General features: G+C 58.3%; 1 protein-coding gene across 2 annotated transcripts; it reads right to left on the bottom strand.

Annotated features, from left to right (window-relative positions):
- Window positions 1–63: 63 nt before the first annotated feature.
- Window positions 64–25766, bottom strand: PABPC1L (poly(A) binding protein cytoplasmic 1 like). Of its 2 annotated transcripts, XM_055139463.1 has the most exons (14): window positions 25452–25766; window positions 23691–23884; window positions 17815–17930; window positions 16351–16490; window positions 16160–16254; window positions 12036–12173; window positions 11704–11799; window positions 5576–5842; window positions 4982–5072; window positions 3582–3713; window positions 2810–2913; window positions 1985–2093; window positions 710–840; window positions 64–505 (listed from the first exon to the last, which is right to left on the bottom strand). In XM_055139463.1, the coding sequence occupies exons 1-14, from the start codon at window positions 25642–25644 to the stop codon at window positions 443–445; spliced, it is 1869 nt and encodes a 622-aa protein (XP_054995438.1). In that variant the 5' UTR covers window positions 25645–25766; the 3' UTR covers window positions 64–442. The 2 variants fall into 2 exon arrangements, with proteins under 2 accessions (XP_054995438.1, XP_054995439.1); XM_055139464.1 differs by lacking the exons at window positions 64–505; window positions 710–840; window positions 1985–2093; ... (1 more) ...; window positions 3582–3713; window positions 4982–5072 and having other exon boundaries at window positions 5632–5784.
- Window positions 25767–26212: the final 446 nt, after the last annotated feature.

Genomic DNA, 26212 nt, shown 5'->3' with positions numbered 1-26212 from the left:
CCCAAAGAGCCTCCTGGGAGCCGAGCCAGTTTGCAGCACTTTAATGCACGGACTGGACAGGGGGGAGCTGGTGCCACCCAGCTGAGCTCCTGCCCGCAGGACGGTCGGGAACAGGAGGCACCGTGGACCCCATGGGGGTGGGGGTCAGTCATATTCTGGGGCCGAAAGCGTAAAACCAATTTCTCAAGCAGAGTCGACAGCCCGTCTTCATCCACGACTAGAGACCACGAGGGCCGGCCGCCACGTCTGCCCAGTGTAGCCAGGAGCAGGTGCAGCTGGCACCAGAGTTCCTGCCCCCCTTGGCACAGGTGTCAGCCTCGCACTGCCCCCGAGACCCAGGGACCCACGTCCCCCCGGTCCTTGGTGAGGTGATACCAGCCCCTGCGCAGTTCCTCACAGCCGCTGGGTGCTGCCCCCATGCCCGCCACCTGCACCCTCGGCTTCAGTGCCCACTTGTGTCCTCCGTGGCCTGGTGCTCCTGCAGCACCTCCAGGGCCTCTTGCACCTGCAGGACACAAGGGGGCAGCACTTGGCCTGGTGTGCTACAGACCAGCCTGCCCGCTCTGCCCACCTGCCAGCACCTTGCCGCCACTACTGAGTCAGCCTGGCCCGCCGTGAGCCAGACCCTCTCCCACTCCCTGGGGTGCCAAGGCGGTCCATGCCCCAGCAGCGGGAGCCCGGGGTGGGGGGGTGGGGGTCCCGTACCCACCTTAGCATTAAGGGACTCGGGCGACTCCAGCATCAGCAGCAGCTCCGAGTTGTCGATCTCCAGCAGCATGCCCGTGATCTTGCCCGCCAGCTGGGTGTGGAGAGCGGAGATGAGGGGGTAGAGACGCTCACCTGCACGGAACAGCCTGGGATGGCGTCTGTCCCCACCCGGCCCACACGCTGCTCCCAGCACCACACAGCCGGATGGGCGGGGCTGGAGCCATAGCACAGCGGGAAGGGCGCTGGCCTTGGATGCGGTGGACCTGGGTTCAGTCCCCAGCTCCCTCCCCCTGGGTCTGCGAGGGCAGAGCCAGGACTAACCCCTGAGCATGGCCGGGGGTGGCCCAAAAACTAGAAAAGACTCAACCAGCAGGATGGCCACAGGGCCCGAGGCTGGCACCTGTTGAAAGCTGCCCGCACTCCTGCGAGCTGGGCTTCTGCTTACACCTGACCCACGCGGTGGCTGGACACACCAGACCTAGTGGCCTGCCACCATCGGTGCCTCTAGCCAGCTAGCAGGAAGAGGGCACGTGGCGGGGAGGGTTGGGAGATGTTTTTCCCGTGAGCCCAGTGATGCTTTATGGGGACCTCCCACCTCCGCTAAGGCCCCTTGAGAAGTATCTGGGTGTGAAGTAGCAGGACCCCAAGTGAGCTGGGGAAACATCCTTCCGAGAAGGGGCCCAAGCTCGGGATGAAGCCCTTGGCAGGGCCTGTTACTAGTGTGGGGCAGAGGTGGCAACACTGTCAGTTTGGTGGGGACTGCCCGGGTGTTCCCCTCATCCCCCCGATGGATTCTGGGAGACGGATGAGAGGCAGAGACTGTTCTTCCCACACAGGAGGGGTGTGGGAGCCACGATGCCCCCCACGGGTGCTCTCCTGGCAGACGCCCAAGACCCTGCCTGTCCGGAACCAACTTGTGAGCCCGCTCCCGGCCAAGGCTGCCTGGGCCCTGACCCGCAGAGCTAGAGGACTCCCGGTCACCACCGAGCCTCCCTCTATTTTTTTTGTTTTGGGGCCACACCCGGCTCTGCACTCAGGAATCACTCGTGGCGGTGCTCAGGGGACCATCGGGGGTGCCGGGGATGGAGCCCAGGCCTGCCGTGTGCAAGGCAACTTCTCTCCCGCTGTGCTATCGCCCAGTCACCCCGCTCTGTTCAGTGAGAAGCAGGCCGGGGGAGTCGGGTGGGATCCTGTCCTCCTCACTCGGGGCCTTTCCCAGCATCTCGCCCGCCCCCTGCCCTTTGCCTGCGCCAGAGCTGGGGCACCAGCCACTCACCGATCATCTGCTTCTGCTCGTGTGGCAATGCCGCAGCCAGCATGGAGGCACTCAGGGGCTCGTACACGGCAGGCTCCCTCCCGGGCACGCACACACTGGGCTCCTGCACCTGCACCAGGGCCAGGACATAGCGTTCAGCACCACTGGAGCCCAGACGGCGAACATCTAAGAGGCATTTGGGGCCACAGCCCGGGGAGGCGCACGACAAACTCACCCTCCAGTGCCCGAGCCCCCCCTCCACCCTGTGAAAGCACAAAGTCAAGTGCTTTTTGCTGGGCCACATGCAGGCAGCACCCCTGGCACGTAGTGCTGCTCTCGACGGTGGCACAAGGCGGCCACACTGGAACCCTCAGCGGGCTGAGAGGGGGGTGGCAGGGAGGCGAGTACCCGGCCACTGAAAGTCATCACCGCCTGTTTCTGTTCTGAGTTTTGGTGGGGGTGGGGGGTTGCTTGTTGCCTGTTTGTTTGTTTTGGGCTTTTGGGTCGCAGGCCAGTGTGCTGCGATGCCCAGGGGTCCCTCCTGGCTTCTGCACTCAGGAATCACTCCTGGTGGTGCTCAGGGACCCTGCGGGATGCGGGGGATCAAGCCCGGGTTGGCCGCGTGCAAGGCAGCCACCCTCCCCGCTGTACCAGTGCTCCCTCTGGCCCTGTTCCGAGACAGAACACACGTCCCCCCAGTTCCTGTGGGTCAGAACCCGGGCACGGCAAACTGTCGTTACCACGCTGTGACCCGGACCCTCTCTCCCCCGCGTTGGGATCGTGCACAAACGACAGTGGTCATCCCAGAAAACAGAAAGGGCGCCGGGGAGGCCGGGCCAGCCTCACCCTGCACACGCCGTGTACCCCAGACGAGTAGCAGCGCGGCCCGTGAGGCCCATCGGGCAGCACGCCTGCGTCACAGAGCCTGGGGGTCTGGGTCCCGATGTTGGCTGTGAGGAAGAAGCAGGAACATCAGGTGCGGCAGCGCCCAAAGGCCCATGGGCAGGCTCGCCTGTCCCCTGCCTGGTGGGCCTGCAGACGGCCGCCAGGGGCCCGCCTGTCCCCTGGACCGGGCGCGTGTTCAGGGCCGCTGCTGGCTGACAGGCCCCCGGCCCTCCCAGGGAGCTGCTCTCCCGTATGTCACCTGCTGTTTACTAGTTTCTTTTTTTGTTTTGTTCTGGGGTCACCCCCGGCGATGCTTAGGGGTCATTCCTGGCTCTGCACTCAGGAATGACTCCTGGCGGTGCTCGGGGGACCGTATGGGATGCTGGGAATCGAACCCGGGTCAGCAGCATGCAAGGCAAACGCCCTACCCACTGTGTTATTGCTCCAGCCCCTCCTCCTTACTAGTTTGGGGGGTACTCGAACCCAGGGCCATTGTGTTAAAAACTGAGGTGATGAGACAGAGCCGCCAGCCAGGCCATCGGCCCCAGGAACAGACGCTGAGACTTGGGAGCCACCTTCACTCGGACACCCCAGGGTCCCCCAAAGACGGTCCTACTCCCCAAGGTCAGCGTGGCAGCCACCCCATCCCCCGTGGCCCTCCCTTCTCGCCAGGGCCAAGCCCGACCCTTCACCTCTGCCTGTGCCCAACCCCCACAGCCCCACCCCCGCTTACCCACGCTTTGGGTGGGGGACACGGGGGGTGGCGCCAGAGCTGAGGCCTGTCTGGGGCTGCTGATGTAGGCCAGGGGACGCTGCGGTGACACGGCAGGTGTCCGGGACACGGAGACAGCTGGGTGGTAGGCAGCTGGCGGCATCCCCCCAGGAGAGAGAGAGAGAGAGAGAGAGAGAGAGAGAGAGAGAGAGAGAGAGAAGGGGAGGAGGTAAGTGCAGAGTCCCCTGGGCGCTTTAAGTTTCCCTGGGGAGGGGGACTTAGCAGCAGAAGGACGGGTGGATTCGCTCAGACCGCCCCAGAACCCCATGGTAGGGGCGGGGGGTGACATCTGTCCTTCCACAGCCAGGGGCCAGCGAGACAGCATGGCGGCCAGGGCGCTGGCCTCGCTCGCATGCAGCCACCTCGGGTTTGGTCCCCCGCATCCCGTGGGGTCGCCCCGGCGTCACCGGGAGGGATTCCTGAGTTCGGAGCCGGGAGTCAGCCCTGAGCATCGCCGGGGGTGGCCCACAACCAAAGCCAACTTGGATACCCTGACACGCAGCTTCATGGGCGTGTCCTGGCCCTCTCCCTGTCGCATGTCACAGTGGACAGGAGCACACGGCAAGGCCACCCGGGCTGCCTTCCCTGCTCCCCAGGCCCCGGCCAGGTCAGGGTCCGGAGCGCAGTGAGGCCCGTCCCTGTGCCAGCCGATCCCGCCATGTCGTTGCTCAGGCTCCGAGGGGAGCCATGCTTGCCCATGACCCCGGGGGCGGCGGGGGAGCAAACCTGACCCAAAGCCTGTACTTTTTTTTTTTCTTTTTGGGTCACACCCAGCGATGCTCAGGGGTTACTCCTGGCTTTTCACTCAGGAATTACTCCTGGCAGTGCTTGGGGGACCATATGGGATGCTGGGGATCGAACCCGGGTCAGCCGCATACAAGGCAAACGCCCTACCCGCTGTGCTATCGCTCCAACCCCAAGCCTGTACTTTTTGGGTTTTGTTTGCTTCGGACTTGGGGCTTGCGCCTGGTGGTGCTCAGAAACGGCTCCTGGCTCAGGGGACCAGATGATTCTGGGGGGGCTCTAAACCCAGCTCCCCACGTACAACACGCGTGCTCCAGCCCCTGACTTAGCTCTAAGGGCCGGGGCGTGAGCACAGCATGGCGGGAACCTGCCTCGTGAGGGACTGACCCAGGCTCGGTCCCCAGCATCGCACAGCAACCCACAACTCCATTGGGAGTGAGCCCGGAGCAGGAACACACCAGGGATAAGCCCTGGGTACCGCTGGGGCCAGCCCCCAGGCAGAAAGAAAACCTAATGTGCTACCCCTGGCCCAGGCCTGCGCTCTGAACCAGGACATCTCACGCCCCCCCCAGGGGACCCACACCGGGAAGCTGCAAGCCCAGGGGTGTGTCACTCACATGAGGCTCTCGTGGGCTGCTCTGTCCACCTGGGGGCAGGCTGCATGGGCACCACGGGGCCAGAGCCGTAGTAGGTGGCCTGGGCCGAGGGCTGAAGGGAGAGAAGAGCCTGGAGTGAGGCGGGGTGGAGACCCCTCAGCCAAGGGACGACGGACCCTCCCGGGAACGGGGCGGGGACACCCTCAAAGCTCCCTCTCTCAGGAGCCCCCACCCCCCCTCCCGTAACACAGGTGCTGGAGTGACAGCCTCGGGGTCATCTTCCTTCTTCCTCCCGGCCCCCCGGGCACTGCCCCAAGCTTTGCCACTGGGCACAGGAACATTCAGGAGCCACGTGAGCAGACGCCCCTGAGTGACCATCTCCCCAGGGTGGGCAGTCACTGCTCCTGGCCAGAGTTCTGGGCGTCCCCAGAGGCCGCGTTCCCCACACTTGTCTGGTGACAAGAGTCTCCGAGTGTGGGACGAGCGTCTCGCCCTCTGCCTGCCAGCCGCCCCCTGAGCCCCGCTTCCGGGTGGGGCGGGCACCGGCCAGCGGAGGCCAGCTGGGACTCGGCCCTCCCCCGCTGGCTCTCCCCGGCGGTCACCCAGAGGGGTCACCTGGGGCAAGGCGGGCAGGAAGTAGTTGACGCGCTGCTGGAAGGAGCCCAGGAGAGGCCCCCCCAGGGCCCGCATGGTGGACAGGCGCTGCATGTGCTGGTTGGTCAGGATGGCCTTGCGCTCCTCTTTGCGCTGGGCCAGCGCCACGTAGAGCGGCTTGGTGCCCACAATGCGCCCGTTCATCTCTGTCACGGCTTTCGTTGCCTCTTCTGGAGAGGAAAAACACACAAAGCCAAACCCCTTGCTGCGGCTACCTTCTGTCATCACCTAAAAGCAAGACAAGACAAGGGCTGCTGGGGTGGGGGCAGACCCTGGGGCCCCGAGCCCCGCCACCCCCCGGCCCAGCCCCCCCCACCACACACACCGGGCCCGGAGAACCCTCCGTCCAGGGGAGTCCCGTCACCCCCGCATTTACTGAGGCCCACTGCATGCCAGACACTCGGCCTGCCTTCTCCCCTCGGCTGTGGCCAGTCACCTGCGGTGGGTGAGGCTGGGAGGGGAGGGCCCAGTCCCTGGGAGACAGGGGTGCTCGCTGTCTGACAGGGGGCGGCCTTCCCCTTCCTCAGAGACTCTCCCACTCTGCCTTCAAAGCTGCCGAGGGGCTGGAGCGACAGCACAGCGGGGAGGGCGTTTGCCTTGCACGCGGCCGACCCGGGTTCGAATCCCAGCATCCCATAGGGTCCCCTGAGCACTGCCAGGAGTAATTCCTGAGTGTAGAACCAGGAGTAACCCCTGTGCATCGCCAGGTGTGACCCAAAAAGCAAAAAAAAAAAAGGGGGGGAAAGGAAGGAGAGAGAAAGAAAGAAAGAAAGAAAGAAAGAAAGAAAGAAAGAAAGAAAGAAAGAAAGAAAGAAAGAAAGAAAGAAAGAAAGAAAGAAAGAAAGAAAGAAAGAGAGAAAGAAAAAGCACACACCACTTACATTTCCTAGGAAGTCTAATAAAATAAAAGCCCTGGTCTCTGGGGGTGCAGGAAAGGAAGGGGGGAGGGAATAGAAGGTGAGCTGTCCACGGCAGCCCCGAGGGCAGGCTGGCACCAGGCCCTGGTTTCTCTCTCAGTCCACAAGGACTGAGCCAAGTTCTTTAGGGAGCGGGGAGGAGGCAGCTTCTCACCCTTCAGATTAAAATAACAGTTTGGGGCCAGGGATGCGTCTCAGGTGATGGGGCTTGCGTGTGGGAGGCACCAGGTTCGACCCCCAGCACCACATGCCCTCCCCTGGCCATTTAAAAACAGAAGGTGACCTTTATCTTGGGATAACTTAAGGGTTCTAGAAAAACTGCAAACACGGGCAGCTGGCTGCCCCCACCCCCAGGGCTAACGGTGAAACTGTCGGAACCAGAAGCCGGATCAGATCCACCCTGATTGCGTCTATGAACCCCAACTTCACTCGACTCATTCCTCCAAGACCCGTCCATATCGCATTTAGGGTTCGTGCCATTTTTCAGGGGGTGGGAGCGGGGTGAAGACACTGGCCTGGCTCACACTCCCCATAAGAACCAGAGCTGGAATATTCCGTCAGTTGGCTCCAAGGGTGTGTGCCCCACACCAAGCCTTCCTCACCACCCTTCAGGGCATCCCACCCGGTGGGTCCCAGCAGGGAGGTCTGGGGACAGGGGCCAGGAGAGAGTGGCCTCTTTCGCTCCACATCAGTATTCCCTCCTGTGTTGAATACGGTGAACCAAAAAGGAAATATCAGAGCAACGACATCACTAATCATCAGGGAGATGCAAATCAAAACAACTATGAGGTATCATCTCACACCACAGAGACTGGCACATATCAAAAAGAGAAGAACAACCAGTGCTGACGCGGATGTGAGGAGAAAGGAATTCTCATTCATTGTTGGTGGGAATGCCCACTGATCTAGCCTTTTTGGAAAGCAATATGGACATCCCTCCAAAAACTAGAAATTGAGCTTTCATATAACCCAGCAATACCATTTCTGGGAGTATATGCCGGGGATGCAAAAAAGCACAGCAGAAATAACATCTGCACTTGTATGTTTACTGCAGCATTGTTCACAATAGCCAGAATCTGGAAACAACTTGAGTGTCCAAGAATAGATGACTGGTTAAAGAAACTCTGGTACATCTACACAGTGGAATACTATGCAGCTGTTAGAAAAGATGAAGTCACGAAATTTGCAAGTAGATGGACATGGAATTTGCATGTAAGTGGATCAACATGGAGAGTATCATGTTAAGTGAAATGAGTCACAGAGAGAATGACAGACATAGACTGACTGCATTCATTTGTGGAATATAAAGTAACATAATAGGAGACTGACACCTAAGGACAGTAGAGATAAGGATCAGGAGAATCACTCCACATCTTGGAAGCCAGTCTCATGTGCTGGGGGGAAAAGCAGTGGGGTAGAGAAGGGACCACTAAGTAAATGATGGTTGCCCCCTAATTATATGTTGTGGCCCCATTTATGGGATTTCCAGCTGTGGGCCCCTTGGACTATCGTGGGGGCCTCCCACGAGAGCAGTGTCAGGAGGTCCCACCCCAGCCCAGGGAGTGAACAGCCCAGCTAGACAGGGGCATAAACCAGTCAGACAGTGACTGAGAGGAAATCAGAAACTTTTTGTAAAACTAACTTTTCTTTATTGGGGGAGGAGGAATCCACCCCTGGTGATGCTCAGGGCTTATTCCTGGCTTTGCACCCAGGTTTCTAACTCCTGGAGGTGCTCAGGGGAGCATATGGGATGCCAGGGATCCAACCAGGGTTGGCCGCATGCCAGGCCCAACCAACCCATTGTACTATCACTCCAGCCTCTGTAAGACCAACTTTTCAAAGCTCCATGGCCCTTCATGGGGTGGTGAGCCATGGTTTACTCGGGTAGGCTCAGGGTGAGCCTTTTCAGCACTCAGGAGCACCCCAAAGGTAGATCATGGGGGCCCACACCTCACTGATGGGCAAATCGAGAATTCTGCCTTGGGGCTGGAGCGATAGCACAGCGGGTAGGGCGTTTGCCTTGTACGCAGCTGACCCGGGTTCGATTCCCAGCATCCCATAGGGTCCTCTGAGCACTGCCAGGAGTAATTCCTGAGTGCAGAGCCAGGAGTAACCCCTGTGCATCGCCGGGTGTGACCCAAAAAGCAAAAAAAAGAAAAAAGAAAAAAAAAGAATTCTGCCTTAACAAAACATAATGCCCAAAAGTAGAGAGAGAGAGTACTGGGGAAATTGCCTGCCATGGAGGCAGGGTGAGGACTGGGATGGGATGTGTTGGGCGGGGGGAGTGGATCCTGGGGACACTGGTGGTGGAGAGTAGGCACTGGTGGAGGGATGGGTGTTCGATCATTTTACAGATGAATCTCGAACATGAAAGCTTTGTAACTATCTCACAGTGATTCAATTGAAAAAAAAAGAAAAAGAAAAATAGTAATGCAGAGTTCCTCAATCAGCTTAATCAATGGCTGAATCAATAGCAGTACTCTTCTGTCACTGTCCCTGTCATCCCATTGCTCATCGATTTGTTCGAGCGGGCACCAGTAATGTCTCTCATTGAGAGTCTTATTGTTACTGTTTTTGGCATATCGAATACGCCATGGGTAGCTTGCCAGGCTCTGCCATGTGGGCGGGATACTCTCGGTAGCTTGCCGGGCTCTCCGAGAGGGGCGGAGGAATCGAACACGGGTCGGCTGAGTGCAAGGCAAATTCCCAACCGCTATGCTTTCACTCCAGCCCAGCAGTACTCTTACATTAAGTAAAAAAGAAGAAGAAGAAGAAGAATTCTGCCTCAGGAAGGCAGTTTCTACCTCAGGACCCACAGAACCTCATCTCATCTAGGCGGAGCGAGACTCAGAGCTGGGTGGTCCCTGAGCCACTCTCGAGCACAGCAGACCACCACGTCGGTGTTTCCCGGGAACGAGCCCGCCGCTGACTAGAATGTTCCGTCAGATTTACCCGTGCGTGGTCCAGACACCCAACAGCGCCCTGCTGGTCTCGAGAGGTCCCGAGGGACGTTCAGAATCGCCTTCAACACCCAAGGGAGAAAGCCCAAGCACAGGGTCTCTTCCACCTTCTCCACTGTCATCTCCTGTTCCCCTGAGAAACGCAGCTCGGGAACCCCGGCCAGAAGCACCTCGGGGTCACCATGGGGCTGACTTCCGGTTCAGGTTTGATCATGGACAGGTTTTACGGGGCCACAGGGACAGTACAGTGGGGACGGCGCTTGCCTTGCACACAGCCAACCTGGGTTTGACCCCCGGCATCCCATATGGTTCCCTGAGCACCATCAAGAGTAATTCCTGAGCACAGAGCCAGGAGTAGCCCTTGAACATTGCCAAGTCTGGCCCCAAAACATAAATAAATAAATAATAAAAATGTTGGGGCTGGAGCGGTAGCACAGTGGGGAGGGCGTTTGCCTTGCAAGGGGCCGACCTGGGTTCGATTCCCAGCATCCCATATGGTCCCCTGAGCACCGCCAGGGGTGATCCCTGAGTGCAGAGCCAGGAATGACCCCTGAGCATTGCTGGGTGTGACCCAAAAAGCAAAAAATAATAATAATAATAATAATAATAGAAATGTTTACAGTTGTTCAATTTCTACAACCCTCCTCCTCTCACCGCACAGCAGCACATGCTTAAGAATCCAGGGACGAAGCCGCTTCCTGAGATCACAGGTGGGGCCAGAGAGGTGGTACTGGAGGTAAGGCCCTTGCCTTACGTGCGACTGTGGCAGCTGTGACCCTGGTTCAAATCCCCAGGCACCACGCTAGGGGTTACTCCTGAGCACAAAGCCAGGAGCAGTGCCTCGGTGCCACTGAGTGCTGCCAAAAAAAAAGGAAAAAAAAAAAAGATCACAGATGCAGACCCCATCCAGCAACCGCACTGATCTCTCTGGACGGTTCCTCAGAACCCATCAGCAGCTCCCTGCTTCCTCTCAGCCAAGTCAAACATACTACCACTTCTTACAGGAAGCCCTCCTTCCTGTTCCTCAACGCTCCACTTTGAATGTTTACCCTCATCTAGGGATGCTTTCTAATATGTGTAAGTGATGAATTGATTTGGCCACTCGATTCTAAATTCCTTGGTGAAAGGACAACAGTGAGCCTGTTACTACTGTTTCCTCAAGGCCTGCTAAGACAACAGGTTTGCAAGTGGAATAAACAAACACCGGGTCACCTAAGACCATCTGGGGCGGGTGGCAGAGAGATAATGCAGGAGGGAGGACGCTTCACCCGAATGCATGCAACCTGGTTTGATCCCTAGAGCCTCATATGGTCTCTTGAGCACAGACGCAGGAGTAACCCCTGAGCATGGCTGGGTCTGGACCCCCTAAATCTGGGGAGCTTCTAACACTAAAATGAGCAGGTTCTGCTCTCAGGGCTGGGCACGTGAGCGTCTGGCTGAGGAGCCCACGTTTAAGAAGCCCCTGGAGCACTGTCAGAGGAGCCAGGTGGAGGAAGACATCATGTAGCCAGAGGTCTCAGCTGAGACGAAGTGCAGGCATCGCCCCTTCTCATGTCCCAGCCCTCACTACAGACGCGCCGTGCCAGGGCCTGGGTGCAGAAAACACGCTCCAGCAGTCAGAGAGACAGAGAAAGAACAAGGCAACCCAACTCAACCTTCGACTGAGCCAGGAACCACCAGAAGGGGCGGCGCCTGCTGTCCCACAGCAAACTCAACATGCAAAATCTGGAGCCGGAGCGATCGTAAGCAGGGAGGGCCCTTGCCTTGCACGCGGCCAACCTGGGTTCGATTCCTGGCACCCCAGAGGGTCCCCCAAGCCCCACCAGGAGTGATCTCTGTGCACAGAGCCGGGAGCAACGCCTGAATCTCGCCAGATGTGACCCCAGAACAAAACCACCACGACCACAAGATGGAAAATCTGGCGGCCGCATTTCTGGCACGCAGTAGGCACTCTGTAAATGCGCGTGGGATGGGCCCAGGGCCCAGCTGGCACCCCGCAGTGCAGCTCTGTGACGGGGACCAGTTTCTGCCTCATCCCTCTGCCCAGACAAGGCTGCAAGTGGGCGAGGAGTCGGAGAGGAGGGGCAGAGCCCCCACCCCGCCACTCCGGAGGGACCAGCTCAGCCCCAATTCCTTGGAAGCCGTGGGGGTGGGGGGGGTGGAGCCCGGGTGGGGGGAAAGGCAGGCTGCCCACGGGGCCCCCGGGCCTCACCTTTGCACTGGTGATCACCCCGTAGGGGGAGAATTCTTTCCTTAGTCTCTCGTCATCAATGGAGTCGTTCAGGTTCTTTACGTAGAGGTTCACCCCCTGCAAGGAAGGGGCTCGTGGTGGGGGGCAGGCAGCATGGGCCACGAGGGCGGGGAGCCAGGGGGCCACCGGAAGTCCTGCTCACCCGCTATCCTGCTCCCAGTCCCCAGAAGCTGCAGGTCCCCGCCCCCCTCCCCCACACCCCGGAAGCCATGTTCCGGGCAGGGCTGCGGAGACGGGTCCTGCTCAGGATCTCTGCTCACTGGCCCCTGCGCCCGGAAGCAGCTGCCCCTCACCTGGTAATGGCTCAGCCGGTCCTGCTTCATCTGCTCGAACTTTCGCTTGAGCTCACTCTGCCGCTCTGCCCGCTTCTGGGCCCGGCCCACGTACAACAGCCGCCCGCTCACCTCCTTCCCGTTCATGTCCGTCACCGCCTGCACAGCCAAGGGGCACATGGCTCTCAGCCCAGTGCTCACAGCAAGGCCCACGGGCCTGGTGAGCCAAGAGGCCGCAGGCTGGAGCCAAAGGTCAGCGGGGAGGGTGCTGGCCTTGCATGCAGCTGACCCAGGTTTGATCCCCTGCATCCCATAGGGTCCTCTGAGCACTCACCGCCAGGAGTAACCCCTGAGCATCACTGGGTGTGTCCCATCCATCCCTATCCCCCCCAGAAAAAAGTTGCTACAGGATAAAAGCCAGTGAGAGGGAACCCATTTTTAAAAAACACAGCACAAGGGGCTGGAGCAATAGCACAGCAGGTAGGGTGTTTGCCTTGCACATGGCCGACCCGGGTTCAATCCCCGGCATCCCGTACGGTCACCCAAGCACCACCAGGAGTAACTTCTGAGTGTAGAGCCAGGAGTAAGCCCTGAGCATCGCTGGGCGTAACCCAAAGAGCAATAAAAATAATAATAATAATAATAATCTTTAAAAAAAATGGCACAAGATGCCAAAGTGAAAGGCTGGACTCCAGTTCTGCTTTCAAAAGTGAAGTTAAGGAGCTGCAGAGATAGTCCAGCGGGCTGGGCGCTTGCTTTGCATGCAGCCACGCCAAATTCAACCCCCTGAATCCCATATGGCCTCCCGAGCCCCGCCAAGAGCGAGCCCAGAGCCAGGGACAAGCCCTGCGCACAGCTGGGTGTGGTCCAACATATTTTTTAAAAAATAAGAAGGAGGGGCTGGAGAGATAGCACAGCGGGTAGGGCGCTTGCCTTGTACTCGGCCAACCTGGGTTCGATTCCCAGCATCCCATATGGTCCCCTGAGCATCGCCAGGGGTAATTCCTGAGTGCAGAGCCAGGAGTGACCCCTGTGCATCACTGGGTGTGACCAAAAAGCAAAAAAAAAAAAAGAAGGAATACGACACCCTAAATTTTTTTTGTTTTTTCTTTTTGGGTCACACCTGGCAATGCACAGGGGTTACTCCTGGCTCTGCATTTGAACAAAGCAGCGAGAGTAAGTCATTCTTCCCAAAGGGCACCGGGGCCCGGAGGAGAGGCTTGGGTGGGGAGCACCTGCTTTGCAAGCATCTGGTTGCAAATTCACATCCCAGGGCCACACATATAGAGCCCGGCCCGAGGCCACTGGCCATACCTAGCTGTTCCCAACCGGGCGTGTGCGAGCCCCACGAGTGAAAGCACTGCAGGTGGACAGCTCGGCCTAAACAGCTCGGGGACATGGCAGCAGAAGGGGGGGCTCTGGTGAGCTCTAGGGGTGATGCACCGGTGGCCCCAGCCAGCCTCTCCTGAGTGCGAGCCCCGGTGAGCACGGGTGCAGAGCACCACGTGACAGGAGTGCTCGAACCTCCTGTGCTAACACCACGGCAAGCCCCACGCTGCAGGAGAAGTCACAAGGAGGGGGCATGGGCAACGCTCAGGTGCAATGAGCCCCCCTCACCCCCCCACCCTGGGAGATGCTGTTCTGGGGAGAGTCGGAAACGAGCCTCCCAAAGGCTGGGGAGGCGGGCAGGGCCCTTCCTGATGGAGGGAGAGTCAAAGCAGAGAGCCACAGGACAGGCACTAACTCAGGGTTTCTCGGTCTCCAAGGGGGCCCCCAAGAGGACAGTGGCCTTCAACACACTGTCCAGCCCAGGCCAGGATTTTGTCAACTTTTCCCACTCACAGCCCAAGAAATGCAACCTCGGGGCTGGAGCATTAGCACAGTGGGGAGGGCGTTTGCCTTGCATGTGGCCGACCCGGGTTCGATTCCCAGCATCCCATAGGGTCCCCCGAGCACCGCCAAGAGTAATTTCTGAGTGCAGAGCCAGGAGTAACCCCCTGTGCATTGCTGGGTGTGACCCAAAAAGCCAAATAAATAAATAAATAAATGCGACCCCAGGAGACCCATTGCCGGAGTCCCCTCAGGTTCACGATGTAGCTGGTTCCAAGGTCAGCGTTGGTCGTTGCATGCTCCGAAACCTTTGCATGGCCAACATTTCCATGACTGCCACCTTCAGCTCTATCACCCCCATCCTGGGATGATCAACACCCCCAAGATCAGGAAGCTGGGGACTAGGTGACGGGAGGTGTGAGCCCCCGGGCCTGAGTGACTGCCCCGGTCACCCTGGTGCAGAGATGAAAGCAATGAGCTCACATTTCCCAGCCCTGTCAATCGGGGGGGGGGGGGGGTGGCAACACCAGCTTCCAATGGCCCCTAAACCCGGCTGGGGAGGGTGCATGCTCTAACAATTTCAAGGGTTAGTACCCCCAAAGGGCAGCGTAAAAGACACCAGTGCTTACACGAGTGCACGGTGGAGTGACACTGCCTTAAACTGAATAAAATCCGTTGTTAAAATTAGGGGGCCAGGGACTGGAGCAATAGCACAGCAGGTAGGGCGTTTGCCTTGCACGCGGCTGACCCGGGTTCGATTCCCATATGGTCCCCTGAGCACCACCAGGGGTAATTCCTGAGTGCAGAGCCAGGAGTAACCCCTGTGCATCGCCAGGTGTGACCCAAAAAGAAAAAAAAAAAGAAAAAAATTAGGGGGCCAGAATGGTAGTGCAGTGGGTAGCACATTTGCCTTGTCCACAGCTGATCCAGGTTCCATCCCTGGCATCTCATATGATTCCCAAGCCCCACCAAGAGTAATTACTGAGCGCAAAGCCCGGAATCACCCCTGAACATCACCAGGTGTGGCCCCAAAAACCCAACAGTAAAAATGAACCAATAAATAAAATTGTATTGTTTGGGGGCAAGTCGCTGAGTGCATCCTTAGCCAAGCCGGAAGTCCAGATTCAATCCCCAGCACCCAATAATTCCACCCACCACCCACCCACGCAGCGCCAAGAGCAATCCCTGAGCTCTGAGCTGGAAGCACTCACTGAGCAACACCGGGTGTGAAACAAAATCCAAAAAAGTCTTTTTTTTTTTTTTTTTAAAGGTACCGTTTGCAGGGGGAGGGGTGGGGCGGCCAGGAGATGTCTCAGAGGAAGGATGGAACACAGGCTTTGCTTGCTGGGGGCCTGGATTGAATCCTTCGCGCTGCATTGCTCCCTGACCACCACCAGGAGGAACCCGAGCACCGAGCCAGGAATAGCCACCGAGCACTGGCGGGGATGACCCAAAACACCCAAGAGAATAGAAGTCTGAAAGTGGGCCTGCATGCCAGGCATATGCCTATCGGTCGACACTGAGCCACAGTGAGTAGGTGGGTGACGGAGTGGGGAGGTGCTGGCCTGCACGTGGCAGACGCGGGTTCGACCCCGGGCACCCTGTATGATCCTCCGAGCCCCACCAGGAGTGATCCCTGAGCGCAGGTCCATGAATAAGCCCTGAGCACTGCTGACTGCAGCCCCGAAACCAAAAAGGGAGAGGGAGGGGATGAGGAGGGGAGAAAGAAAGAGAGAGGGGCAGAGAGAAGTGAAGAGGTTTTTGGGGCTGGAGTGATAGCACAGCGGGTACGGCGTTTGCCTTGCACGCGGCCGACCCAGGTTCGATTCCCAGCATCCCATATGGTCCCCTGAGCACGGCCAGGGATAATTCCTGAGTGCAGAGCCAGGAGTGATCCCTGAGCATCGCTGATTGTGACCCAAAAAAAGCAAAAAAAAAAAAAAGAAGTGAAGAGGTTTTATTTGGGGGCCATCCCTGGTGGTACTCCAGGGTTACTCCTGGCTCTGCACTCAGGAATCACTCCCAGCAGTGCACAGGGGCCCAAGCCCAGAGAGGCTGTGCCTGCGAGGCTGGTGCTCTACCCACTGTGCCATCTCTCTGGCCCTAAGTGAAGTGTGCTTGAGGAAGCAGCCTTTGCAGCAGCATGAGCGAGGAATAACTTGGCTCTGGGGCTCCACCACCCTCCCTTGTGGCCAGAGTCGGGGACAAGGCTCTTCTCTCACCACAGTGGCTGGAGCACCCTGCTCCTGAACTCCCTCCTTCCCAGTCCCGGGCGGGCACCTCCTCCAGGCAGGAGGGCACGGGAAGCCGCCTACCTTTTGAGCCTCCTCGTGCTTCTCAAAGTTGACAAAGCCGAAGCGCCGGGAGTGGCCGCTGCTGTCCCTCATCACCTTTACACTCAGCATCTTCCCTGGGAAGAACCCCCAGGTCAAAGGGCAGCTCGAGAGCACCCCGCGGGCCCCTCCCCTCCCGCCCTGGTCGGCCTCCTCCTGGGGAGCACGCCCACCAAAGGCAGAGAAGAGGTCCTGCAGGCTGCGCTCGTCCACGTCCGGGTGGAGGTTCTTCACGTAGATGTTGGTGAACTCCAGGGCCTGGGTGCCCATCTCCGCCTCCCGCTCCCGCCGGGACTTGAACTGGCCCACAAAGCTGTGGACGTGCCGAAGGGTAAGGCTGCCGCCAGCCCCCACCCAGCCCCTGTTCCCCAAGGCCCCCAGGCCACCTGCCAAGTCGCGTCCCCGCAGAGAAGGAGCAGAGGGCTCTCTGCAGACACCACCCAGCCCCGCTGGCCGTGCAGCCCATCCCAACACAGAGATCCTCGGGTGAGAGGTGGCACCCAGGGCAGAAAGCCCTAGCTGAGTCCTGGGCACCCTGTGGCCCCTCCAAGCACCTTCAGGAGGGACCCTGAGCACAGAGCTGAGAGGAGCCCCCCGAGTACAGCTGGACGGGGGCCCAAAGCCCACAAATAAATAGGACGAGAGTTTCTGGTGACAGATCCGTTGCAGGATCCCCAGCAAAGCCAGGCAGCAGAGGGCCCAGGAGGTCAAGGCGTGGACTCGGAGGGGAGGAAGAGGGGCCACACAGGCTAGGGCTGGAGTCCTTGCTCAGCGGCTACCGAGCTGTGTGGCCCCAGGCCAGTGACTTTACCTCTCTGTTCCCTTCCTGCAAAAGTGGAGATAAACTCACACAACAGAAGTCGCTTATTAATGCAACACATGCCAGGTGCACTGGGGACAGACAAGGCACAGCTCACCAGTGTGGCGATGGACTGAAATCACTAAACACGGAGTCGTTTAAAAGTTGTGATTCTGGGGGCTGGAGAGATAGCACAGCGGGGAGGGCATGACAGTGATACAGTGACAGTGATACAGTGATTGTAGCACTGCAGCACTGTCATCCCAGTGTTCATCGATTTGCTCGAGTGGGCACCAGTAGCATCTCCATGGTGAGACTTGTTGTTACTGTGTTTTGCATGTCGAATACGCCACGAAAGCTTGCCAGGCTCTGCCATGTGGGCGGGATACTCTCGGTAGCTTGCTGGGCTCTCCGAGAGGAATGGAGGAATCGAACCCGGGTCGGCCACATGCAAGGCAAACGCCCTACCCATGGTGCTATCGCTCCAGCCCTATTATTATTATTATTACTACTACTACTACTATTATTATTATTATTATTATTATTTGCTTTTTGGGTCACACCCAGCGATGCACAGGGATTACTCCTGGCTCATACACTCAGGAAAAAATTTTCAAGTACAAAGCTCAAGCGGACAGAAAGTAGTGACATCATGGGCGCCCCTAGAAACCAGCCATGAGCAGGTGCCTCCAGAACATCCATGCCAGCCCTCCCGGGGGCATGCCCCATCTCGGATGTGCCCCTGCAGCCTCCTGAGGATACTGCCCACCCCACCCCCCGAACTCCCCTCCCCACCTCACCCACGGGGCAGCTCCCGGGCCACCCGGCCGACACTCACACTTTGCGGTCGTTCAGGAGCATCCCGTTCATGGTGCGGATGGCGTGCTGGGCCGCCTCCTGGGTCTCGAAGTGGACAAAGCCGAAGCCACGGGAGCCGTGATCGTCACACACCACCTGGCCCACAGGGGGAGAGCGCTGGAGGCTGCCCCAGGGGCTCCCGGAGGAAAGCGGGCCAAGGGAAGGACTGACGTTCCACCACAGCCCCAGCTCTGAGGGGGCAACCCATCTGCTGAAGATCACGTGGCCACTTGTCCCCACAATCCAAAATCACCACCATACCCTTGCCCGGACTCCACAGTCTCAGGACAAAACTCACCGAGATAAAATCTGCTGAAAATTCGGGGATGCGAGTTTTGTGACTGAAATGTCCAGGCTCTCTCGGGGTCGGGGTGGGCTACCTCCCCCCACCTCCCTGTACTTCTGGAAGCCTGAGCAGCCACATCCACACCCCGAAGCTGCCCAGTCACAAAGTTACTCCAGCCTGAGCTCCCCAATACAAGCACTGAATGCTCTGAACAAACACAACAACCTCTTAGTACCTGTGTTGCAAACCATAAGGCACAAAAGGAAAAGGAGAGAGAGAAGGAAGGAAAGCGTCTGCCATAGTGGTGAGCTCAGGGTAGGGTGTGTTGGGGGATGCTGGGGGGGAAGTGAAGGACATTGGTGGTGGGAAATGTGCATTGGTGGAGGGATGGGTGTTGGATCATTGTATGACTGAAACCCAATCCTGAACAGCTTTGTAATGGTCTATTTCACAGATAGTCAATAAAAATAATATTTTAAATAGTAATATGGATTTCATGCCCATTTCAGTCAGCTTAAACAGTGGTTGAATAAATAACAGTATTCCGACATTCAAAAAAATTACCTAATTACTTTGAGGAGGCCTGGAGAATAGCACAGCGGGTAGGATGTTTGCCTTGCGTGCAGCCGACCTGGGTTTGATTCCTCCTTTCCTCTCAGATAGTCCGGCAAGCTACCGAGAGTATCCTGCCCGCACGGCAGAGCCCAGCAAGCTACCCATGGCATATTCAATACGCCAAAGACAGTAATAAGTCTCACAATGGAGACATTACAGGTGCCCGCTCTAGGAAATCAATGAACAATGGGATGACAGTGCTACAGTGTTACAGTGCTACTTTGAGGGGAAAAAAAGAAAGGAAAGAGAAGCAAGTCCCTAGAGCCGCACCCCCCCCCACCCCCTCACCAACATTTAATGATCTGGTCCCTAAGGCAATGACCAAGGATCAGCTTCCTCTTCTAAATTGAGACACCACACTATAGGAGCAGTGGTGAGAACTCAGAAATACAATGTTGCCACTGCACACAGAGCACCCCGCCCCCAACCTTGTCCACTGGCTACTGTGGCCTTCTCCCCCTCCCTCCCTCCCAGGAGGCTCAGCCCTCTAGATTGAGTCTCAGGTCTAATCTCCCCGCCTGCTGGTCCCCTGTTTCTTTCTCCTCCTTCTGCGAGAGAACATTCGGTCCTTGTTCTTCTAAAGTACTTGTGCTTCCAATGTGACTCATTTTCACTCAGCGTGACACTCTCCAGCTCTTATCCAAGTTGCAGGAACTGTGGGCTTTTTGGTTCCCCTCTCTTGGACTGAATCACCCTGAGATACACAGTTACCAAGTATTCATGATTCACCTTCCTGACAGCCCGGCAGCCCCAGGATTCAATCCAAACCCCCATTCCCGCATGGTGTCTCCAACTGGAAGTCAGAAGGATTCCTGAGCAGCACGCCTGGGGTGAGCCCCATAAAGCCCACTCAGAGTAGCCTCTGGCACAGATGTCAGGACGCAACAGGTTACAAGGCGACAGCGAGAGCTCGGGGGTCCAGGATGCAGCTCACTATACATTTGCTTTGTATGCAGTAAGGTTTCATTTCCCAGAACTGCCAAAAATATTACGTATCTGACTATCTCCTACACGTGTTCTATTTCAAATATATATTATATCTTAAAGTGTTTAATATAATATAAATCAATAAATTATATCTTTATTCTATATTCTTGGGCTGGAGCGATAGCACAATAGTAGGGCATTAGCCTTGCATGCAGCTGACCCAGGTTCGATTCCTCTGCCCCTCTGGAGAGCCTGGCAAGCTACCAAGAGTTTCTTGCCTGCACAGCAGAGCCTGGCAAGCTCCCCGTGGTGTATTCGATATGCCAAAAACAGTAACAATAAGTCTCACAATGGAGACGTTACTGGTGCCTGCTCAAGCAAATTGATTAACAATGGGATGACAGTCATACAGTGATAGTGATTCTGTATTCTTACAGATATAGAATAAAGCATATTAACTGGAGGAGACAAAAAAAAAATCAAGAAAAACAAAAAGTCCAAATGGGACAGAGTTGGAATCTATACCCAGGAACTTTCTGAACAGGCCTCACAAAATTGAACATGATTACTTTGGGCGATCAAGAGGACCGGAAGGATGGAATCTTCTTTTTGACTAGATTCCTCCCTGTGTGGTTTAATCTCTTCCAATCCATACCTCCGATCTGGGGGTGCGGGAGCCCTTGCCGCAGTGCTCAGGGCTTGCTCCTGCTCTGCAGTCAGGAATCACTCCTGGTGGGGCTTGGGGGACCAAACCAGGCTCAGCCGCGTGCAGGCAAGCACCGGCTCGCTCTCCTCACTCTCCAGTCCAGGCTTCTCTGCATTTCTCAGAGGCCCACAAATGACCCACGTGCGTGATCTAGATACCGTCTGCCTCACGAGGGCACAGCCTGAGGAAGATCGTCACTCACGACCACCCTCTGGGGCTGAGCTAGGGTCACCGGCATTTTGCAGAGCGACCCCAGTGCCGCCATCCCATCCCCGCAGTCAGTACTCAGCTCAGTGGGACTGTCGACGCCACACACACACACACACACACACACACACACACACACACACACCGTCCCACACCCCCTGTCATCTTCTGCTGGTTCATCCAGGTTCTATACACACACACAGACACACATACAGACACACACACACACAAAGACACACACAGACACACACAGACACACACAGACACACACAAACACACACACACACACAGACACACACACAGACACACACACAGACACACACACAGACACACACACAGACACACACACACACCCCATCCCACCCCCAGGCATCTTCTGCTGGTTCATCCAGGTCCTCAATGAAGGAGGAAGCTTCTCGCAAACCTTAACAGCGACCATCCTTTTCCCTTAGGGGTGGAACCCGCCTCCAAATCCGTACCCCCCCACCCTGCCTTCTTCTCCGAGCCCAGCCTGTCACACACATCTGTCGGTCCTTGGCACCCAGCACCTCTCAAGAGTTGCACACATGGGGGCTGGAGCAATAGCATAGCAGGTAGGGCGTTTGCCTTGCACGCGGCCGACCCGGGTTCGAATCCCAGCATCCCATATGGTTCCCTGAGCACCGCCAGGGGTAATTCCTGAGTGCAAAGCCAGGAGTAACCCCTGTGCATCACCGGGTGTGACCCAAAAAGCAAAAAAAAAAAAAAAAAAAAAAAAAGAGTTGCACACATGTATGTTGGATTTGCACTTGGAACTCCTTCCAGGAAGATTTATTTTGTATTAGGGGCCACAGCTGGTGGTGCTCAGGGATCCCTCCTGGCTCTGTGCTCAGGGACTCCTCCTGGCAGGGCTCGGGAGACCATTTAGGGGGGGCCGGGGATTGAACTCAGGCCAGCCACGTGCAAGGCAAGCGCCCTGTGTGTGCTGCCCTACCCCTCAGACCCCTACAGGAAGGTTTTTTAATCGCAGACATTCCAGCAGAGCTCAGGGACATGGGGTCACTCTCGGTGGTGCTCAGTCCCTAGGTACAGGTGTAACAGTTGGTTGCACTCACCCAGCAGTGCTCAACGAACCAGTACACTGCCGGGATCAAACCCAGGGCCAGGCACATACTAGATGCCTGCTTCACCACTTGAGTGTTCTTCCCAACCCCTGGAGAAATCCTTCCTTCCAACACCTCACAGTGCTCAGGGCTTACTCCTGGCTCAGTGCTCAGGGATCACTTCTGGAAGAGCTCATGGATTTCTCCTGATAGTGCTCAGAGGACCATATGTGGTGCCCAGGATTAAACAGAGTCAGCCCCTCCCTGAGCGTGTCTACACCTGTCTGGATTCAGCTGCCCCACTGGAGAAGACAGAAACGAATGACTGAGGCGAGGTCCGACTGGGTTGCTGATGGCTTAACAGAACGCCACATGCTCTCCCTCACCAGGGCTACTCATGCCGGGAAGATCAAGCCAGTAAACGCACGACAGGGCCAGACCAGTGAGAGGAAACTGGAGGATGATGAGGGTAAGCTCAGGGTGCAAGCTCACACTGCACAGGAGCACAAGAGGAGAGCTGGGGCCCCGTCAGAGCCCGCCACAGAGACCCCTCCGCAGCAGCTGAGGGGTTTCTTCATGTTTGCCTGCACCCCCGAGTCCCAGGCTCTGCCCCCTCACCAGGCTGTGTGTGACAGGAGGACAAGGTCCCACCCAGGTGGCATGGAAAGAAGAGCCCATAGCAGCAAGACATAGCCCAGCAGCTGGGGTGCTGTTTGCCTGGCATGCCGCTGACCTAGGTTCGATTCCTGGCATTTCACATGGGTCTCGGGCCCCTCTAGGAGTGACCCCTGAGTGCAGAGTCTGCAGTAACCTCTGAGCACTGCCAGGTGTGGTCCCAGAACCAAAATTTAAAAAGAAGAAACCAGGGCCTGGAGAGATAGCACAGTAGGTAGAGCCTTTGCCTTGCACGTGGCTGACCCAGGTTTAATCCCCGGCATCCCATTCGGTTCCCAAGCACTGCCAGGAGTAATTCCTGAGTGCAGAGCCAGAAGGAATCCCTGAGCACTGTCAGGTGTGGCCCCAAAAAGAAAAAATAATTAAAAAGAAGGAACCAAAACAGAGGAGCCATCACTATCTGACCCTGCCCAGGAGGGGAACTAAAGGCCTTCTTCAAAAAACCTGGGGCACAACACCCAGATTGAAATCCTCTGCTCAGGACCAACTGACCAGCTGCTCCTCGGGAGCCTCAGGCCAGGGGCTGGATGACCACAGCCCTCCCGGGGACAGCAACTCAGCAGAGCCAACTAGGCACCCACTGGATGCTAAATTCACTCGGAGCTTCAGGTCCTGGGGTGCAACCGGGACCAAGGACAAGCCCAGATTCCTTCCGGAACTCACCTTCTTGTACAAGGGAAATCACGCAGGCTCAAGGTGCAGCCACCAAGGCCACTATGGCCCTAGGCGACCTCCCTCGGCGACCCTTCTGCCCCCTCCCACCTGTCCTAGCATCTCAACTCTGGGATCTGCTCCAGGACATACAGAGGCAGCTGGTGAGAAGAGCGAGCCCGCACCCCCTCTCCCTCCCCCCAGCGCTCAGCAAGCAGAGGGAGGGGCCCAGCCAAGCCAGAGGAACTGTCCAGCTAGACTCCAGTGCAGTGCCCACAGCAGAACTAGGAGGAAAACGCAAAGCTGTGGATGGCCACCACCACGCTGTAGGTGGCGCCAGAGCTGAGATGTGCCGGGCACAGGCATGACACAGAAACTAAAGGGACCGTCATTTGTCACTTAAGTACTAGCTGGATCTGGCTCTTCATTCAAAAAATCTCTGGAGGGCTGGAGGGATAGCATAGCAGGGAGGGTGTTTGCTTTGTGGCTGACCCGGGTTCGATTCCTGGCATCCCTTATGGTCCCCGAGCACTGCTGGGAGTAATTATTCAGTAATTCCTGAGTGCAGAGCCAGGAGTAACCCCTGAGCATCGCCGGGTGTGACCCAAAAAGCCAAAAAAAAAAAAAAAAAAGAACTCAGGAGACTATCAACTGAGGGGCTGCCTGCTACCCCTCCGCCCCTCCCCCCAAAATCCTCTTGCACCCACCTTGCAGGAGAGGATGTTTCCGAAGGTGGAGAAGGTGTCGTACAAGGCCTTGCTGTCAATGGACTCCTCCAGGTTCTTGATGAAGATGTTGCCCACGCCCGACTTGCGGAGCCCCGGGTCTCGCTGGGACCACATGATGCGGATGGGCTGGCCTCGGATCACCTCAAAGTTCATGGTGTCCAGAGCCCGCTCGGCTGGGGCGGCGGGGGGGTGGGGGGAGAACAGAACACGTTAGGGGGTTTCTTTCTCTCCGGGCCCGAAGGTAAGGGGGAAGGGGAGAACTAAAAACAAAAACCAGAACAACTCTGAAGGGGGTCTCGCGAAGAGGCTGAAGGCTCACGAGGGGTCGGCAGGATGGGAGCTGGAGAGAGAGCAGTGGAAGGGTGTGTGCCTTGCAGGTTCGATCCCCGGCATCCCACATGCCCCCCACCCCAGCCTTCCAGGAGGAATCCCTGAGCAGAGCCTGGGGAAGGAAGCCCTGAGCACTGCAGGTCTTGGCTCAAAACATAAACAGAAAAGTCAACGTGTTGTCTTCCTGTAGAGATCTCATTCTAACCCCCCAGCAGACACGGAGGCCTGGACTTCTGTCCCCATTTTACAGAAGGGAAATTTGAGGCTCAGAAGGAGGGAAAAATCAGTGGCAGAGCCAGGCCTGGGATCTCGCCAGCCCACAGCCAGCCCACAGGGAAAGGGTGGCAGCTGTGTGGAGTTAGAGCCTGCGGGGCTGAGCCCCAGAGCGAGATCCCGCGCCAAGTGGAGCAGCTTTGAGGGCCGCCCACAGCACCTCTCGGAGCCCGTGTCTTCATCAAATGTGGCACTGATGCGGTCACCTTCCCACACCCAACAAAGGGAGAGGGTACCGTCCCGGGGGAGGGGGGGTGGTCAGACAGCCACGGAGGGGGCGCCAGGGAGAACCGAGGGGTGCCAGGTGCAAGAATTCAGAAGACTTGACCTTCCCCCACTCATGCTGCTGTGAACACCCAGGGGGCAAACAGCGCCAACCCCCACCCCCCCGCCGAGCTCAGTTTCCCCAAGTCTGGAACATACGCCCGGGGGTGAAGGCAGCTGGCAGCGACCCCGTGGGGTAAAGAAGCAGGGAGACCCCTTGGCAGCTGGGAAACTGGCAGCCCCAGCCTAGAGCCCCGGGGCTGAGGGCACCATCGCCAGGGGGAGCCGGAGACTAGAGCATCACTACAGCATCATTTTGTAGGAGTTGGGGGGGGCGGGGGGGGCGGGGGGAAGCATCTTGTTTTTTATGGTTGTTTCCTGCTACCTGGGCCTAAAACCAACGGTTAGTTAACCGTTCTGCTGCCACTTAGCAGTAATGCAGCGAGACCTGGCCCCTGGGCCCCAGCCCCCCTGGCGGCAGGGCTCCAGCCACCCCCAGTGCGCCTCCTCCCTCCCCCATCTCGCCAGGCTCACGGGGCAAGTGCCTCACCGCGCCCGCTCAGTGCTGAGCACCCCGGCTGGGGAGCCCCGGCCTTGGAGGAAGCTTTCCAGGGGTCCTAGGGGTGGGAGCCCCCGGCGCCGACCTCCCACTCCGCGGCGGGAGCAGGACGGGGCTTTCCGGGCCTCCCCAGGAACCACCTGGATGGGTCCCGCTCTTCCTCCCCAGGAGCTCTGAGTCTCTCCTCCCCGTGCCCCCGCCGCCCCACGAGAGGCAGGCGCCAGCCCCCCGGGGGTCGGGCAAGTGAGGCTCAGCACTGCCCTCCGGAGCGCGCGGCGTGGGTCCCGCCGGCCGGGGTCCCTCCCCGGGCTCACCGTCGGCCGGCTGCTGGAAGTTGATGTAGGCGTAGCCCAGCGAGCGGCGCGTGGCCACGTCGCGGCACACGCGGATGGACAGGATGGGGCCGGCGGGCGAGAACCTCTCGTAGAGCATGGACTCGGTCACGTCGGGGTGCAGGTCGCCCACGTAGAGCGAGGCGAGCGGGTAGCCGGGGCCGCGGGCGCTCATGGCACTGGACGCGGCGCGCTCTCCCGCGGGCGCCCGGCGCGCCCGGCGCGCACTTGACCGCGCTCCAATCGTCGGCCCCGCCGCACCTGGGGCCGCAGCTGCGCGTCCCCGCCCCGCAGGGAGCCGGTGCGGGCGCTCGGGGCGGGCGGGCGGCAGCTTTTCCTCGTCGAGACCGCCCCGACTCGGCCCCCGGGCCCTCCGGTCCGAGGAAGCGGCTTTGGGGGCTCCGCTGCGGGCCGGGAGCGCGCCCGCTCCCTCCCTCGGGCCGGGCAGCAGGGCCCCCGCCCAGCTTCAGGCCACCCGTGGCAGAGGACACTGCAGACCGACCCCGGTCCACTGTGGGGCAGAACATCAGGAGCCTCTGCCGGGCGTCTGCCGCAGGGCCCAAGCCCCCAGCTACTGCCGGTCCGGCCAGAGGTGAGTGGTGGTACAACTTGTACGTGGTGTAGAACAACCGACCGCCCCCAATATTCCAGGTCAAGACGGCCTGGGAAGGCGGAAAGGGGGCAGGCAGGAGGCAGAAGGCGGCGTTGGGTTAATTACTGGCAATTTCCTTCCCTTCACACCT

The sequence above is a fragment of the Sorex araneus genome, chromosome 5 (assembly GCF_027595985.1).
Source record: "Sorex araneus isolate mSorAra2 chromosome 5, mSorAra2.pri, whole genome shotgun sequence".
Taxonomy (NCBI): Eukaryota; Metazoa; Chordata; class Mammalia; order Eulipotyphla; family Soricidae; genus Sorex; species Sorex araneus.
Note: the sequence above shows the minus strand (reverse complement) of the source record. Positions and strands in the feature narration are given on the sequence as shown.

What these genes read in the sequence shown, in the direction of transcription:
- PABPC1L (XM_055139463.1), bottom strand. Translation starts at nt 25,644, where the DNA reads ATGAGCGCCCGCGGCCCCGGCTACCCGCTCGCCTCGCTCTACGTGGGC. An exon ending in TCCTGCCCGCCTTGCCCCAG is followed by an intron (nt 5,073 to 5,575) that starts GTGACCCCTCTG and finishes CTCTCCCTTCAG; the next exon opens with CCCTCGGCCCAGGCCACCTA. An exon ending in GCAGCCCACGAGAGCCTCAT is followed by an intron (nt 3,714 to 4,981) that starts GTGAGTGACACA and finishes GGATGCCGCCAG; the next exon opens with CTGCCTACCACCCAGCTGTC.